The sequence below is a fragment of the Sinocyclocheilus grahami genome, unplaced genomic scaffold, assembly GCF_001515645.1.
Source record: "Sinocyclocheilus grahami isolate Dianchi unplaced genomic scaffold, SAMN03320097.WGS_v1.1 scaffold380.1, whole genome shotgun sequence".
Classification (NCBI taxonomy): Eukaryota; Metazoa; Chordata; class Actinopteri; order Cypriniformes; family Cyprinidae; genus Sinocyclocheilus; species Sinocyclocheilus grahami.
Window position 1 is genome coordinate 134,672 of NW_015505559.1, and position 18,738 is coordinate 153,409.

Genomic DNA, 18,738 nt, shown 5'->3' on the forward strand with positions numbered 1-18,738 from the left:
ACTTAAATGATTTTAGCAAATGGCTGCAATATAACAAAGAGTGAAAAATTTAAGGGGGTCTGAATACTTTCCGTACCCACTGTATATGTGTGTATATATATATATATAATATAGGCAGTCATGGCCTAATGTTTAGAGCAGGGATGGTCAAACTTGGCCCTTCCAGACCATGTTCCTTCAGAGGTTAGCTCCAACCCTAATCAAACACACCTGAACCAGCTAACCACTGTCTTTAAGATTACTAGAAGGCTAGAGGCAGGTGAGTCATATCAGGGTTGGATCAAATCTCTGCAGGAAAGTGGCCTGGAAGGGCCAAGTTTACCCATCACTGGTTTAGAGAGTCTGACTTGTAACCTGAAGGTTGCGGGTTCGAGTCTCAGGTCTGGCAGGAATTGTCATGGGGGGAGTGAATATCCAGCGCTCTCTTTCACCCTCAATACCACGACTGAGGTGAGACCCTTGAGCAAGGCACCGAACCCCCGACTGCTCCCCGGGCGCCACAGCAATATGGCTGCCCACTGCTCCGGGTGTGTGTTCACGGTGTGTGTGTGTTATCTACTGTGTGTGTGCACTTGGATGGGTTAAATGCAGAGCACAAATTCCAAGTATGGGTCACCATACTTGGCCACACGTCACTTCATTTTCACTATATATATACAGTGGGTACGGAAAGTATTCAGACCCCCTTAAATTTTTCACTCTTTGTTATATTGCAGCCATTTGCTAAAATCATTTAAGTAATTTTTTTTCCTCATTAATGTACACACAGCACCCCATATTGACAGAAAAACACAGAATTGTTGACATTTTTGCAGATTTATTAAAAAAGAACAACTGAAATATCACATGGTCCTAAGTATTCAATAGTATTCAGTATTCCAATACTATATATATATGAGTATTCGTGAAAGCTCTAGCACACACACTCTTATGTACACATAAAGACACTTCTGTGCACACATGAAGACACACGCAACCACACAAATGGTTTTCCTTTAGCTTTTCAGCCAACTCACGAGAGTCAAGACATCCTGTTACTCCAAAAGAACATGCACTGTTATTATTATTAGGCGCCCTGTTCTCCGATTGGTCCGTCGATATGGACCCAGGCGGCTGTCATTCTGTATGGAAGGATGTCCAGTAGCGCGTCTGATCTTTTTTGTTTGGGTGTGGGTGGACAGAGCGCTGGAACATGGGTGGAGTTTCTCAGAAAATGCTGATTGAAGACCAGCTGGTTTCCCCGTCCACATTGTACAAAGCAAGCAGCGGCGGCCCGATCTGATCTGAGATCTGTGTGCGCTCTGAGCTGAGTGCTCGTTTGGATTCCCTGTGCTGTGTGAACAGAGCGCCGGCTCCAGCCGCTGGGAGGATCAGGTTCCTCTTTGGCAGCCCGTGTGAGGAGCTCTGCTCAAAGACACATGTGTTTATGTGAAAACATGGTGACAAGGATTATCTCTGTCTGTCTTTCACAGTCCGCTCCTCTAAATCAGTGCTATCTCCTTTCACCTAGTGCTGTAGCGAGAGATGGCAGCCACACGGGCATGTGTGTGGTCCAGATGAGTGCACTGGAATCGCTCTGCACAGGTTCTGTCCTGAGAAGAACTTAACCTCCACCTCACCCTGAGCCTCTGTTCACCGCTTGGGCCTTTTCCGCATAGTAATTTGGCCACTGCCTGTTCATTTGCTCCTGTAAAGGTGCTGACACATACACTAACAGTCAGAGGTTAGAAACATATACTCATTCTGTATTATTATTATTATTTTCAACATCTTGGAGTAATAGTAGAATTTTCAACCAACTTTGTGAGGTGCATCTTGGGATGCTTTTTAAACACTATTGATGTTAACGTGTTCTAGAAACTTATTGACTGCTTTTCCTTTTCTATCCAGTTTCCAACTCAAAAAAAATTATTCTATTTCTAAAATAAAATAAAATAAAGTAATACAAATATGTATACATTCAGTTTTATTAAAAAAAACTACATTTTAGGGGGGCTTTTTACACACTGTTGATGTTTACGTTTATGCTAGACACTTAGTAACTGCTCTTCCTTTTCTATTCAGTTTCCAACTACAAAAATTATTTTTGGGAGCACAAAAATAATTATTTTTCTGTGCACTATTTTTCCAAAAATAAATAAATATTTCTGAATTTTTTTATTTTATTTATTTATTATTATTATTACTTTTTTCAAACAACAAAGAAACAAACAAACAAATTGTATGAGAGGAAAAAAATCCTATGCAGGTACAATTAGCATTTTTTAAGATCACAAGAAACATAAATTTAGTCAAGTTTTCTAAACTTTTGAATGTTGTATGGTGAACAGAGGAACAGAAAAACCAAAACAACAACAGTTCCTTCATCTTCAAAGGAATGTATAGGAGAGCTGTAAAAAGAGAGCAAAACCACACATTTGGAGCCGTGCCTTTACTCTGTAATCACTGCTCATCATAGCATATGTTTTTCCACAGCTGACTCTCCCAAACATTCACACACCTACCTGGCAGATAAGTGTTAGCAGCAGGTTGTGCAGTAGTGTGTGCTATGTAGCAAATTAGCTCAAAAGGGAAATGTATATAAATAATTACAGTTAATTATGATTAATTACAATTTATATCAGCTGCCAGTAGTAACTGTAGCAGAATTAAATTGCCATCAACCAATCTGTTCGTCCAGCGAACAGTCAGTGTAAGTTCATATCAACTCTAGGAAAGGATATTTCCATGGCCACAGAAAATACTTTCATACAGTATTACCGTATTGGCCCAAATATAAGACGACCCCCCTTTTTCCAGATGTACCTTTTGGAAAAAGGCTTTTTAAACCAAATCTTGTCTTTTCTCAGTAAAACACATTTTGTCTTTCTCATTGCATATTTTTCCTATTTTAATTTTTGTTTTGAAAGTATGGTAAAAGCCCATCTGAATTAGGACATTTAGGCTATCCATCTAATAGTAGCCTACCAAAATCTCATTAACAGTAGAAGTTAAATCTTACTGTAGTCTTCAAATCTGGGTACTGTCTTACATTTTAAAATCACAAAGGGAGTTTGGTCCCATCCGGCTAACGTGACAGTCACGACTCATGCAGCTGTAAGGTTTTCTTTTTCTTTTGTTTTTACTCGCGATCTTTACAACACGCATTACATTACGTAGTTCATGGCACACTCGTTTTATGCGTATTTGGTGCCGCCTATTGTTGTGGGTGCATTATTGACATGTCAAAGTCTAGACCCTGAATATAAGACGACCGCGTTTTTTTCAGATGTATTTCCAAGAAAGAAACATAGTCTTATATCCGGGTCAATACGGTAATACATTAGAGCATGTAGTAAGGATCAAAAACGAAAATCGACATTAATTTGCAAAGCAGAATCAGAAACTCATGTAATTTGTGCACAAGAGTTTTATTAACTAAACACTAACAAACTATTCTAACAAACAAACAATCACTCATACAGGGGAAAGGGCAAATGAGACTTGATGGATGAAACCATCAGGAAAACCAGAGAATGAAAAGCGTCAGTTAACCACCTGAGTGAAACCATCAGCGCCGTTTTAGAACGGGGTCTACAGCTTATATTAAACCTCTGTTTCGTTTAGTTAAATGTACGATACTTGCATTGCCTTGGCCTGGAACGAGTGTACGGATGCAGTCTCGGATGAAAGTCTTGATGGTTTGGAGGTTCGGTGGTGTAGGAGATCACCTTATTCCGGGTTTGAAGAGTGATGAACTCCAAAGATGTTCTGACTCGATGGTGATTGGGAGTTTCTTCCCAATAGAAAGTGAAAAAGAGCTAAGAGAGACATCAGCTGAGAGCCGAGGATCTTTGTTGAATGGAAAGACAAGGCCGAAGCCTGGCACACTTAAGGGTTCCAGGAGAGTTCGAGCACACATCCTCATCTTCTCAGCATTTAACAGAACCGCAGACTGACTGGCTATGTGTTGGAGCCCACCGGGCACGCCCGCACCGGCTCAGGCTCTCCACACGGGCCACAATCAGAAGGTTTTAGCAGAAGACTTCGCAAAAGAAGAACAACATAGGCAGAACTGTGCGTGAGCCTTTTAAGGTCTGAGAAGATTCACGCCTCTCAGGATGGGCTTGTCCAATGAGAAAGGCTGAAATTCCAAGCGGGTGGTTGGAAATACTGGGGAGTTTTATGACCCTTTGTGTGAGAGCATGGTAATTTGCATATGGAACTAGATTGGGTGTTGATGCAAAATTACTAAAGATTCTTAGAACACTAATATATTGCCTACACTCTTAAAAATAAAGGTGCTTCACGATGCCATAGAAGAACCTTTTTGTCTAAATGGTTCCATAAAGAACCTTTAACATCTGAAGAACCTTTCTGTTTCCCAAAAGGTTCTTTGTGGCAAAATAAGGTTCTTCAGATTACAAAAACGCAAGAAAGAGATGGTTCTTTAAAGAACCTTTGACTGAATGGTTCTTTGTGGAACCAAAAATGGTTCTTCTATGGCATCGCTTGAAGAACCTTTTGAAGCACCTTTATTTTTAAGAGTGTATGTACCAACATAAAATATACACTCTCGTTTAGATAATCAGAAGACGAATTCAAAGAGACCAAACATGGTATTGGTGGGGTTATATTAACTAGTGATCTATCATAACAGACACACAAAACAGTATACAATTCAAAAGACAATATACAAGAACAGTAATGGTATACACAATGTCCTGAGGAGATGTGTTTATTCACAGAAAGGTTTTTCTATGAATTAATTAGAGAAGAGTCAATTTTTATGGGCATTGTGTGTCTTTCCAAAGGGTAAATGAATTGTGAGTTTTTCTGCCCGCATTCCTTTGGGCAATAAAACCAGTGATATCAGCATTGGTTGCCATGGAACCAGAGGCCTGTTCTGCCTTTCTGAGGTGTTAGATGCATTTCAGGGGAAGGGTCCATAGACCCTCATAGTTGGTTTGTTGGGGTGTTACAGAGTATTTGTTAAGTATAACAAAAAAAAATTGTGTGTCTGATTGGTCCATACGCAACAGGTATATGCACTCATTAATACTCTGAGACCACATGCTGTTATATTAGTTTGAGGACTTCTACTAATGGTGTTTACAAAGGCGAACATCACGATATTGCATATACTTATCGGGTATTTTTCAAAACTTTTCAAAATATAACCAAAAAAAATTAAATTGTTTTAGTTGAGATTACAAGAAGGGATGCATAATATCACTACCATATTTGCAGATTTTGAGAAGCTAATTGCGCATGCTCATTTCCACTATTTTTACATTTAGATTGAAACAGATTGATTTCAGATTTAAGTTTTATTTTTATTTATTTTGACAAAATAGTTTCAGATCATTTTAATATGACAATATGATTTGAATATAACATGAACATATTCATGTCAAACTGGGGTTTGCGAACCCCTGGAGGTTCTCAGGAAACTGCAGGAGGTTAGTGAATTGAGGTTAAGAAATGTTATAAATGAATTAAATCATAAAAATATGAAACTGAAAAAAAAAATCAATCAATATAAAACACTTACTAGTTTATTTATTTACCTGATGCTGGTTAATGTTGTTGTTGTTGAATTATTATATATTAACTTAAAATCTCAAGTGAATATTTTAGGTCAAAAGGGTTGGGCTGACAAAAAAGTTTGGGAATATGTGTATACATACATAAAAGCCTTGCTGTGTTTGTTTGTGGGCAGGTTATGTTGTAACACAGTCAGTTCTGTCATCATTCAGCATTTGTGTGGAAATGGAGCATTAGAGTTCCTTCTCACACAGACTTGAGATGTGACACAGAATAAAGAAGATGATCTCATCCATTCAGTCAGTTCCTGGAGTGCCGTCAGCCTCTGTGCTGTTTCTTCAGCCCATGACTCTTTATTACTTCACACTTCTGACTGAAACTTTTGCAAGAGCATATGTGGTGCTTTCCTTATTACCTGGATAATAATAATGGGTGTATGGTGTGTGTATGTCTGTGAATGTGTCTGAATCTGTGTGTGCTTGCATGCCTGTTTTTGTACGTGCTTGTGTGTGTGTGTGTGTGTGTGTGTGAGTGAGTGATGAGTAGTGACGTGTTGGTTCATTGTTCTTCATGGAGATCTGACATACACTCTTAAAAATAAAGGTGCTTCAACAGGTTCTTCAAGCGATACTATAGAAGAACCATTTTTGGTTCCACAAAGAACCATTCAGTCAAAGGTTCTTTAAAGAACCATCTCTTTCTTACCTTTTTATAATCTGAAGAACCTTCTTTCGCCCCAAAGTGAAACAGAAAGGTTCTTCAGATGTTAAAGGTTCTTTATGGAACCATTTAGACAAAAAGGTTCTTCTATGGCATCGTGAAGCACCTTTATTTTTAAGAGTGTACTCGCTCATATAATGAGAGTCACATGTGGAAGTGCTTCCATGGGTGTTTGTTGATATTTGGATCCATGTTTGAAGCCGAGGAGGTCAGTCAGTTAACCACCTGAGTGAAACCATCAGCGCCGTTTTAGAACGGGGTCTACAGCTTATATTAAACCTCTGTTTCGTTTAGTTAAATGTACGATACTTGCATTGCCTTGGCCTGGAACGAGTGTACGGATGCAGTCTCGGATGAAAGTCTTGATGGTTTGGAGGTTCGGTGGTGTAGGAGATCACCTTATTCCGGGTTTGAAGAGTGATGAACTCCAAAGATGTTCTGACTCGATGGTGATTGGGAGTTTCTTCCCAATAGAAAGTGAAAAAGAGCTAAGAGAGACATCAGCTGAGAGCCGAGGATCTTTGTTGAATGGAAAGACAAGGCCGAAGCCTGGCACACTTAAGGGTTCCAGGAGAGTTCGAGCACACATCCTCATCTTCTCAGCATTTAACAGAACCGCAGACTGACTGGCTATGTGTTGGAGCCCACCGGGCACGCCCGCACCGGCTCAGGCTCTCCACACGGGCCACAATCAGAAGGTTTTAGCAGAAGACTTCGCAAAAGAAGAACAACATAGGCAGAACTGTGCGTGAGCCTTTTAAGGTCTGAGAAGATTCACGCCTCTCAGGATGGGCTTGTCCAATGAGAAAGGCTGAAATTCCAAGCGGGAGGTTGGAAATATTGGGGAGTTTTATGACCCTTTGTGTGAGAGCATGGTAATTTGCATATGGAACTAGATTGGGTGTTGATGCAAAATTACTAAAGATTCTTAGAACACTAATATATTGCCTACACTCTTAAAAATAAAGGTGCTTCACGATGCCATAGAAGAACCTTTTTGTCTAAATGGTTCCATAAAGAACCTTTAACATCTGAAGAACCTTTCTGTTTCCCAAAAGGTTCTTTGTGGCAACATAAGGTTCTTCAGATTACAAAAACGCAAGAAAGAGATGGTTCTTTAAAGAACCTTTGACTGAATGGTTCTTTGTGGAACCAAAAATGGTTCTTCTATGGCATCGCTTGAAGAACCTTTTGAAGCACCTTTATTTTTAAGAGTGTATGTACCAACATAAAATATACACTCTCGTTTAGATAATCAGAAGACGAATTCAAAGAGACCAAACATGGTATTGGTGGGGTTATATTAACTAGTGATCTATCATAACAGACACACAAAACAGTATACAATTCAAAAGACAATATACAAGAACAGTAATGGTATACACAATGTCCTGAGGAGATGTGTTTATTCACAGAAAGGTTTTTCTATGAATTAATTAGAGAAGAGTCAATTTTTATGGGCATTGTGTGTCTTTCCAAAGGGTAAATGAATTGTGAGTTTTTCTGCCCGCATTCCTTTGGGCAATAAAACCAGTGATATCAGCATTGGTTGCCATGGAACCAGAGGCCTGTTCTGCCTTTCTGAGGTGTTAGATGCATTTCAGGGGAAGGGTCCATAGACCCTCATAGTTGGTTTGTTGGTGTGTTACAGAGTATTTGTTAAATATAACAAAAAAAAATTGTGTGTCTGATTGGTCCATACGCAACAGGTATATGCACTCATTAATACTCTGAGACCACATGCTGTTATATTAGTTTGAGGACTTCTACTAATGGTGTTTACAAAGGCGAACATCACGATATTGCATATACTTATCGGGTATTTTTCAAAACTTTTCAAAATATAACCAAAAAAAATTAAATTGTTTTAGTTGAGATTACAAGAAGGGATGCATAATATCACTACCATATTTGCAGATTTTGAGAAGCTAATTGCGCATGCTCATTTCCACTATTTTTACATTTAGATTGAAACAGATTGATTTCAGATTTAAGTTTTATTTTTATTTATTTTGACAAAATAGTTTCAGATCATTTTAATATGACAATATGATTTGAATATAACATGAACATATTCATGTCAAACTGGGGTTTGCGAACCCCTGGAGGTTCTCAGGAAACTGCAGGAGGTTAGTGAATTGAGGTTAAGAAATGTTATAAATGAATTAAATCATAAAAATATGAAACTGAAAAAAAAAATCAATCAATATAAAACACTTACTAGTTTATTTATTTACCTGATGCTGGTTAATGTTGTTGTTGTTGAATTATTATATATTAACTTAAAATCTCAAGTGAATATTTTAGGTCAAAAGGGTTGGGCTGACAAAAAAGTTTGGGAATATGTGTATACATACATAAAAGCCTTGCTGTGTTTGTTTGTGGGCAGGTTATGTTGTAACACAGTCAGTTCTGTCATCATTCAGCATTTGTGTGGAAATGGAGCATTAGAGTTCCTTCTCACACAGACTTGAGATGTGACACAGAATAAAGAAGATGATCTCATCCATTCAGTCAGTTCCTGGAGTGCCGTCAGCCTCTGTGCTGTTTCTTCAGCCCATGACTCTTTATTACTTCACACTTCTGACTGAAACTTTTGCAAGAGCATATGTGGTGCTTTCCTTATTACCTGGATAATAATAATGGGTGTATGGTGTGTGTATGTCTGTGAATGTGTCTGAATCTGTGTGTGCTTGCATGCCTGTTTTTGTACGTGCTTGTGTGTGTGTGTGTGTGTGTGTGTGAGTGAGTGATGAGTAGTGACGTGTTGGTTCATTGTTCTTCATGGAGATCTGACATACACTCTTAAAAATAAAGGTGCTTCAACAGGTTCTTCAAGCGATACTATAGAAGAACCATTTTTGGTTCCACAAAGAACCATTCAGTCAAAGGTTCTTTAAAGAACCATCTCTTTCTTACCTTTTTATAATCTGAAGAACCTTCTTTCGCCCCAAAGTGAAACAGAAAGGTTCTTCAGATGTTAAAGGTTCTTTATGGAACCATTTAGACAAAAAGGTTCTTCTATGGCATCGTGAAGCACCTTTATTTTTAAGAGTGTACTCGCTCATATAATGAGAGTCACATGTGGAAGTGCTTCCATGGGTGTTTGTTGATATTTGGATCCATGTTTGAAGCCGAGGAGGTCAAGGACATGACTGAGATTTGCATGCTAGCTCACAACTGAGTTTGAAAAATTCAATTATTTTGTATATTACTTGCATTCTGCAGTAACACTTTACAATAACGCTCCATTTGTCAACACTGGTTACCTACATTAGTTAATGAAAAATACTTCTGTCTAAAGCTTCTAGTAGTCTTAGTTTCAACATTTACTAATATATTAATAAAAATCAAAAATTTTATTTATTAAATAAATTAAATAGCTGTATTTTTATTAACTAATTTGTACATAGGTTAATAAGTACTAGTGTTAGTTAATGCATTACTAATGGGACCTTATTGTAAAGTCTTTTTATACTTCACTGTTTTACTAATTATTTTATTACAGAACTTGTATTATTTGTTGTTAATTATTTTTTATTTCATATGTAGAGCTAGTGTTGAACCTCACTAAACATTTTTTGATATATAGCAAGAACACTATTTGAATGAGCTTTTTTGTAGTAGTAGTAGAAGATGTAAATGGTGTTTGTGTTTCAGGCTAAAGGGAAGGAGAGGCAGTGGCTGAGGAATCAGGCTCTGGGTGAGCTGGACGATGCTAAGATCATTGACGGCCTGACAGGAGAGAAAGGATTTTAAAAACGCCGAGGAGAGCTAGAGCCAGAGGTGAGGGCTCATTATCACTCTATATTCATCACATAGAACAATACAAACACACATGAACACAAATTCTCTCATTTTCAGCAAATAACCACTTCGGTTTTGGTCTGTTTCTCACATACACCGTAAAGTTGGCACAACATGAAAATTCGCCATTTCTTTTAATTATTTTTCATCTATGTTATTGTTGTTACTAATCTCATTGTGAATGATTCATTCCGTGTGTGTGTGTGTGTGTGTGAGTGAGTGATGAGTAGTGACGTGTTGGTTCATTGTTCTTCATGGAGATCTGACATACACTCTTAAAAATAAAGGTGCTTCAACAGGTTCTTCAAGCGATACTATAGAAGAACCATTTTTGGTTCCACAAAGAACCATTCAGTCAAAGGTTCTTTAAAGAACCATCTCTTTCTTACCTTTTTATAATCTGAAGAACCTTCTTTCGCCCCAAAGTGAAACAGAAAGGTTCTTCAGATGTTAAAGGTTCTTTATGGAACCATTTAGACAAAAAGGTTCTTCTATGGCATCGTGAAGCACCTTTATTTTTAAGAGTGTACTCGCTCATATAATGAGAGTCACATGTGGAAGTGCTTCCATGGGTGTTTGTTGATATTTGGATCCATGTTTGAAGCCGAGGAGGTCAAGGACATGACTGAGATTTGCATGCTAGCTCACAACTGAGTTTGAAAAATTCAATTATTTTGTATATTACTTGCATTCTGCAGTAACACTTTACAATAACGCTCCATTTGTCAACACTGGTTACCTACATTAGTTAATGAAAAATACTTCTGTCTAAAGCTTCTAGTAGTCTTAGTTTCAACATTTACTAATATATTAATAAAAATCAAAAATTTTATTTATTAAATAAATTAAATAGCTGTATTTTTATTAACTAATTTGTACATAGGTTAATAAGTACTAGTGTTAGTTAATGCATTACTAATGGGACCTTATTGTAAAGTCTTTTTATACTTCACTGTTTTACTAATTATTTTATTACAGAACTTGTATTATTTGTTGTTAATTATTTTTTATTTCATATGTAGAGCTAGTGTTGAACCTCACTAAACATTTTTTGATATATAGCAAGAACACTATTTGAATGAGCTTTTTTGTAGTAGTAGTAGAAGATGTAAATGGTGTTTGTGTTTCAGGCTAAAGGGAAGGACAGGCAGTGGCTGAGGAATCAGGCTCTGGGTGAGCTGGACGATGCTAAGATCATTGACGGCCTGACAGGAGAGAAAGGATTTTAAAAACGCAGAGGAGAGCTAGAGCCAGAGGTGAGGGCTCATTATCACTCTATATTCATCACATAGAACAATACAAACACACATGAACACAAATTCTCTCATTTTCAGCAAATAACCACTTCGGTTTTGGTCTGTTTCTCACATACACCGTAAAGTTGGCACAACATGAAAATTCGCCATTTCTTTTAATTATTTTTCATCTATGTTATTGTTGTTACTAATCTCATTGTGAATGATTCATTCCTGCATTGTTATTTTAGAATAATCATTTTTCCCCCAAAAATTGTAATTTGTTTATTTATTAATATATATATATTGTTTCTTCTACTGGTAATCATGAATGGCAGTTTAGCAGACTGTCACAGCAAGAAGATCACATAATATTTAGAGTTTCCCATAAGCCCTCATTTAAAATCTGCTTTCTGAATTGATTGTAATAACCTTCAGTATATTATGTGGCTCCTTTATAATCCATTAAAAACCTCACTGCCCATAAAGCCTTTCAGAAGAGGAGTCTGGGCAAACAAAATGCTGCAATTAAAGCAACCACATAGTAACTGTATTAAACGATTTTCCTAATTATATATTTGTCTGGTCATTCGAGTCTTGAAGTGTGGATGACTTATGTATTTTCCTCCGGTCTGGCTAGTCGAAGCGTTTATGTCTGCTAGCGGATGTTTCTGGCAGCATGTATCGCTTTAATGGCATGGATGGCCGTCTGGAGCGCTCCATGGAGGCTAACTGTATTAAACGATTTTCCTAATTATATATTTGTCTGGTCATTCGAGTCTTGAAGTGTGGATGACTTATGTATTTTCCTCCGGTCTGGCTGCAGTAGGGGTCTCCTCAGCAGAAGTCGAAGCGTTTATGTCTGCTAGCGGATGTTTCTGGCAGCATGTATCGCTTTAATGGCATGGATGGCCGTCTGGAGCGCTCCATGGAGGTCGTGTGTATGGTGATGGAGGCCCTTGAGAACTATGAGCACAAGTTTAAGGTGAGATTTGACAAACAGTAATCAGCATTTTTCTGACTTAAGAGAAAAAATCCATCCAAGATGGTGGACAAAGTGATCGCAAAGTGGTTATACATGTACACTGCTGTTCAAAAGTTTGGGGTCAGTATGATTTTGTGATGTTTTTGAAAGAAAGGTTTAATACTCACCAAGGTTGCATTTAATTGATACAATAAAAACAGAAATATTATGATTTACAATAACTTTTCTATTTGACTCAATTTCAAAGTTGAATTTTCAGCATCATTACTCCAGTCGTCAGTGTCACATGATCCTTCAGAAATCATAATAATATACTGATTTTATTGCCCCCAAGAAACATTTCTTATTATTATTAATGTTGAAAACATTTGTGCTGTGTAATATTTTTGAACAAACCGTGATAGATTTTATTCATGATTCTTTGATTAATAGTTCAAAAGAACAGCATTTCTTTGAAATAGAAATCTTGTAACTTTATAAATGTCTTTACTGTCACTTTTGATCCAATTAATGCATTGCTAAAAAATTAAGAAATGCAAAAAAATAATTTATAAAAAAAATCTGTATTTTATTCAGTATTAATGCATGTGATTTATTTTGTGCTTTTTGGAGTTGCTATTAGCTTTGCAACATCCCTGCCAAAAAAATAAATAAATATCTGGTCTGGTTTACTGATATGTTGGTGGCCAGGTTGGTGGACCAGTTTAACCTAAAATTAGTTTACCAGCTTTGTCATTTATGGTTCCATTTGAATGAAGATGCTACCTTAGAAGACCAGACTGTTTAGACAGCAGTGTGTCACAAGATTTTGGGACAGAGCTTTCATTTGAAATAAATTCACGCCAGTGCTCAGGGAATCTAATTTTGATGGCCATCTCGTCTTAAGTTGCCCACAGAGTTTAAATATAGTCACAAGACTTTGATCTATCGCAATCTTCTCACCACAAACGCAATAAAAATAGTGAAATCTGTTTACAATAAACCTTCTCCAGGCAACGCACCATGGAAACAGCTCTTCTGTTGACGTCCTTAAACAGTGAAAGTCTTGGGCCGATCTGATGAGTAATAGGGATGTCCCCACCACACATGCTGACACTGTTATGGAGATCGCCATGGCAATAAGGATGATGTAAGGTATCGGCTGCCATGGAGACAGTCGTGGTGGTTTAGGTTGATTATTGGTAAGTAGCTCTCTCAGTCTCTCTCTTTCACGTGATGTTCCTCTTTTTCCTGCCTGCATCTCTCCGTCTCTGTCCGTCTGAGCTGCTGGCAGATGCTCTGGAGGCAGTGAATCACGGCTCTTGTTGGGAGCTGCTCGCCGATTTGTAGTGCCTGCACAAAAGATGATCTGTTATCTCCATCCCGGGCAGCTGCGGCTGTCAGTGGCTCACGTTATCCGGCTCTGCTCTAATGCCCATCAACACTTTCAATGTGTGGGGTCAGATCTGAGGCGGGATGATATAAAAATAGATCATGTGTAATATTTATAAAACAGCTGGATCCGGTGCAGTAATTTGACTACCAACAGCACTGAAACATCTCAATCACAGGGCAGCGCATTGCTCGCATATCAATATTGCTTAAATATATAATATACATTTTTGACCATGATAAACGAGCCAGTAGTGATGATTTTTAAGACACTTATTTTCCATTAGGTTTACTGAAAACAAATGCAAGTAGTGCAGTTGGAATAAAATAGCATTAAGACAGAGAGGTTGTGATAGTGTCTCTGATTTAGATCTCAATAGCAAAGAGCTGGTAAGTTCAGTTCATTTCTGTGAATCAGTTCTTTAGAATTGGCTGTATCAACAAACATTTATTATTATCAGGGTTGAAAACAGTTGTGCTGCTTAACATTTTGGTGGATACCGTGATACATTTTACAATATATATTTTTAGTAAATAAACGCTTGCTGACCCCAAATTTTGAACAGTAGTGTATATATTTTAGCTACTGTATATTGCCCAGCCCTAGTCAGAACTCAGTTAATGTAGAGTGTAATAGATGGTGACAAAGATGGACGACATGACAGTGATATGTGAGATGGTAAGTATGTTCATGTGTGTGTGTGTGTGTGTGTGGGCCGCCAGACTTTATGGCCCCACGTTAGCTGTCAAACGGCTCATCCAGCTGGCCTGTCATATATCTGTTTCTCTGTGACACTTACATAATCTGCATTACATAAAAGTGCATCTGATAACTCATCCACCTGTGATCTAAAGGCAGGTGCATTCTTCTCTTTTGTCCTTTGACCCGCTCAGCACTGCAGGTTATACATTACTCTGTGTTCCCTTAGTTTAGTAGCCAAACCTTTGACAATCAACATAGAGTCTGGTCCACACTGATGCTTTTTCTGGCCGAGAACCTTCCAAATACAGTAGACAGTTTAAAACCAGTCCACTCTGATTCCCAGATACTGTGGAAAGTTAACCAGTCATATCTGATCTAGGAATTTCAATCAGCTTCTGCAACCTTGCTGTACAGTATACATCAGTGGGCAGGTTTCTTGAGGCTGAGACTACTGTCCCCTTGATACGGCCAGCCAAACGTTTGCTGAAGACATATTGACGTAATGGAATTTGATGTTTTTCAGATTGTCAGTGCCATCAACTGCTGCATCGTTGGCAAAGACACTCGCTCACTGTTGAGCTGGACAAAAGATTATTATGAAACTTCCCATTTTGATTGACTATTCAGTCATGAGTGTAACTCATAACATCAACTCTCTGAATCTGCCATCCACATTGTGTTATGTAATTATAACTCATTTACATCAGCATCACATCACAAGAGTTTTGTGACTTGGAAGTAAATGCTAATCTTTATTATCTATGGAAAAACGTATCTACACAAATTTTCTAAAACGTCTGTGTTTTGTGTATAATTTTTTGCATCATTGACACATCTCAGATAACCACAATGACAAAAATACCCTAAGGTACACTAATAATAATCGTTTCCTGAAGAGTGTGTATTTCCTGCATGGGGCATATTGTTGTTTGTCTGCTTATGTTCTTTGCAGCGTGAACTAACCCTTCTCCTTCTTCCTGTTTTTTTCCTCTTTAGTATGATATTATGGGGAACTCTGGAGACGGGTTTGACATAGAACTGGTCAGATGTGACAAAGTGCCCAAGAACAACAAGGAGAGGCTGAAGGTTTTGAAGGTACAGTAATGCTTCTGTAATGCAGGGGTGACCTCATTTCCCAGTTTTGTTTTTAAATCTCTGCTCTTATGAATTCACTTGTGCTGACGTAGTAGCCAGCGTTTCTCCTAGAATTCCTCCTATTGTCTTATGTGACCACATCAGGAAGAAAGTCAAGCATAAATTCTCAGACATGAGACTGCAGGGATGGTCTCTGGGATTCACTGACGCACGACTGCAGCCAGATTGGGGCCTTCAAAACGGAAACAATCTCATTTCTTCCCAAAGCAAAGTTCTGCTAGTAATATTTCAGTCCCTGGTTTCAGCCATCACTGCAAAAACATCATTGAAACCATTGGCAAACTCAGATTTTTACACTTGGCTCTGCCAAGATGACGGCCAAGTGAACTGACTCGCCTTAAAGCCACGAGCACACAAGATTGTAGACCTTGTATTAAAACTGAAAGTAGTCCACGATAAAAAGCCACACATCATGATCAATTTGCAAAAAAACTGGGCATGAGCTGTTCCACGACGCATGGAAACACATTTACAGAATATATTCTTTGCACATCAAATAGTCATGTGACTGCTTTAACAGATCATAACATATAGCATAACTGTACTAATCAGCTGACCAATCTCATTGCACAGCATCTGAAATGTTGGTTTAGTCATTCTGAAAAGCCTGGGCCAAAATCTGTCGCCAAAATGATTTGGTATATAATTACATCCCAGAACTGTTTTACACGAATCTGTTCCCAAACGTTATGAATCCGCCTCTGAATGACAGTAACTCATAGTAAATTTGAGTTTATTGCGTTTCGTCTGCGTGCTCTTGAGGCACAAGTAACTATGTTAAAAAAAAAGTTGCAGTGGCTTCTCCGATTGCAGCAACTTTCTTTTTTCTTACTGATATTTGCTGCCAGTTTACCAGATAGTAAAGATTTTGTTCTCTTGAACTCGCTGGATGGAAACGGAGGTTTATTCACAGATGTTTTATGTAATGTGATAATTTCTCACACAAGTTAAATTCACAACTTTGGATGGAAACAACTAATGAAAGAGTGCAATAGTAGAGTAAAGCCCAAAGTATACTTCAGTTTTGACAATAACGAAACTAGCGTATAAGCCAAATACATAATCCTTCAATGTATACTCCTTTTTGATAACATTTAGCATTTTGAGAGACAGGCGGTCGACACATGTGCTCTAGAAATTTTCATCCTTGTGTCGCGATTTCTCTCCAGAATTGTGAGAGGTGATGATTTGTATTCTTTTAAACCTTCATGTTGTGTTCTGGCCATTTTGACCCAAAGAAGGTCAACAAATTAGTGCAAAAAATAAGTTCAAAGTGCTTGTGTGAGTTGAGCATCCATTGTTAGCAAGATCAGGTAACCCGCAGGTCAATGCCTTCGCCATCTTCATCGGTTCCCTAGGAGACCAGGCAGACAGGTTAATGACCCGCAGCAGGTTGCGTGTTAAATGTTAGCGTGCTTGGTTAAAGGTTAAGCCTGGATCAGAATCGGCCAGTGGCATTTCAGCAGAACTGTCATGCAGTGAAAGTTGGTTTCTAAAGTTCACTCAAAAAAACAAGGTCCATTTCAGTGCTAATTGCAGTCTTAAATGTTTAGGGCGGCACTATAAAGCATAATGAGTTTGAAATGTAATTAGCATTCCCTTTCTGTCATCACTTTGCTGTGGCCTGTGTGATTTGTAAGTCCTTTCTCCAATAAAAGACGAAAGTCTATAGGCTCATGTACAGCTCTTTTTGGTGCATTGTTCATGTTATGTGGTGGATTTTGTGGGTCTTGACTCACAGAGGGCACATAAGGAGAGCTTGAAGGCATGCGGAAGGCGCCACCGTGGTGGTCAGACATGTCCCATATAGACTGTCTTTTCATGGCCTCCGTGATTTAAAGAGCAGTCCTCTCTGAACATGTGCCTTCTTTTTAAAGGGACTAAATGACAGTAATGAATGATTAGTGAAGAGGGAGGAGTGGCACTTTGCTTTCAGCCCCTCTTAACCAACAGGCTTTTCCCAAGGCCCCGTATCTTATCAAAGCCCCACTGTGAATGACAGCCATTGTCCCTCCTATGGAGGAATAGGAACTGGGGAGGAAAAGCTCATTTGCATTGCTAATGTTTGATGTGGGGGCTCTTTTCTCTCTCTCCGACATCCAGGCTCCAGAGGACTCTGCCGACCGGACGATCTTTTGTTGCCATGGACACCAAGCAGATCCCTCAAATCCTTCAGCAGATTTTCACATCCACCATGCTGTCCAGTGCCTGAGAGAACTCCAGTTGGGCAAATTGCATCGAACTTGCTACGTCACTGATGACACACAGTGATCTCTGCGTAACAGGTCAAATCTCATGATAAAAACCAGGGTTACATTTCACTGGAAAATCAAAAGAAAGAAAGAAAAATGGAATTATACTTTTATTTATACTCAGCACTTTTTCTCCCTGAATTTTCATTATCAGTCTTTCTTTTATGTAATGTAATAAAATACAGATTAATATGTAATAAACTTGTTTTATTGTACTGACATTCTTTAAAGTTCGGAATGAATTAGAATCCCCATTCAGATTAAATGGAATTACAAAAAGCTCAAAAGTAATGTCCATAAAAACAGTAAAAATAAAAAGTAAAACATTAATGATGTTTATGTATGCTGATTTAACAAATAATAATATTAATTGTATTACCATATAGATTTTTAATACAATATAAAAGTTCGAAATGACAGTAACGAGAATTTAAATTGGAAATAAATGGAATTACAAAAAAAAAGTAAAATTTCCATAAAACAGTAAAAATTAAATACAACTAACATCCATGTATGCTAATTAAAAAAAACATGTATGCTAATTTAAAAATACAATATTTTAATACAATAAAAAATCGGAATGACATCAATCAGAAGCCCCATTGTGAAAAACCTGAAAGTAAAATATCCATAAAAAAATTTTTAGGGGAATGTGCTTATTTGTTAAAATAATAATCATAATTTTAAAAAATCAAAACTTTTAAATATTTCAAAAAAATGTTGTGACCTGGACATGTCACAAAAAACATGGGCCTCTGTGTGCCCTCTGTACACCTTCAGTCTCAAGGGGCATGGATTAGTGTATGGACTATACTACACACAAATACAAAAATAATATTGTAAAATATGTACAAATTATTATTCACAACATTCACAAAGTTTCTTGATTAAATACCACTAAAACATCCTTGGGAATATTGTAAGTATCAAATATATATTTATTGCCCAGCTCTAGTGGTTAAGAGTGTATTATTAGAACATGAG

At 37.8% G+C, this 18,738-nt stretch overlaps 2 protein-coding genes across 2 annotated transcripts in view; both read left to right on the top strand.

The window, feature by feature from the left end:
• Positions 1-10,005, top strand: part of LOC107549737 (von Willebrand factor A domain-containing protein 8-like) — a 35,190-nt gene extending 25,185 nt beyond the window's left edge. The window contains exon 5 of the mRNA XM_016230914.1: positions 9,907-10,005. Coding sequence (XP_016086400.1) covers positions 9,907-10,005 — 99 coding nt within the window. The remainder of the gene's footprint in view (positions 1-9,906) is intronic.
• A 1,201-nt stretch (positions 10,006-11,206) lies between these two features.
• Positions 11,207-17,885, top strand: LOC107549755 (von Willebrand factor A domain-containing protein 8-like). The gene is made up of 4 exons (XM_016230930.1): positions 11,207-11,309; positions 12,115-12,273; positions 15,344-15,442; positions 17,606-17,885. Exons 2-4 carry the CDS (start codon positions 12,175-12,177, stop codon positions 17,771-17,773), a joined length of 366 nt encoding a protein of 121 aa, XP_016086416.1. The 5' UTR covers positions 11,207-11,309; positions 12,115-12,174; the 3' UTR covers positions 17,774-17,885.
• The last annotated feature ends 853 nt before the right edge of the window (positions 17,886-18,738 follow it).

Coding starts and splice junctions, on each gene's coding strand:
- LOC107549755 (XM_016230930.1), top strand. CDS start 12,175: ATGTATCGCTTTAATGGCATGGATGGCCGTCTGGAGCGCTCCATGGAG. Junction 12,274..15,343: donor ACTATGAGCACAAGTTTAAG/GTGAGATTTGAC, acceptor TTTCCTCTTTAG/TATGATATTATGGGGAACTC. Junction 15,443..17,605: donor AGAGGCTGAAGGTTTTGAAG/GTACAGTAATGC, acceptor TCCGACATCCAG/GCTCCAGAGGACTCTGCCGA.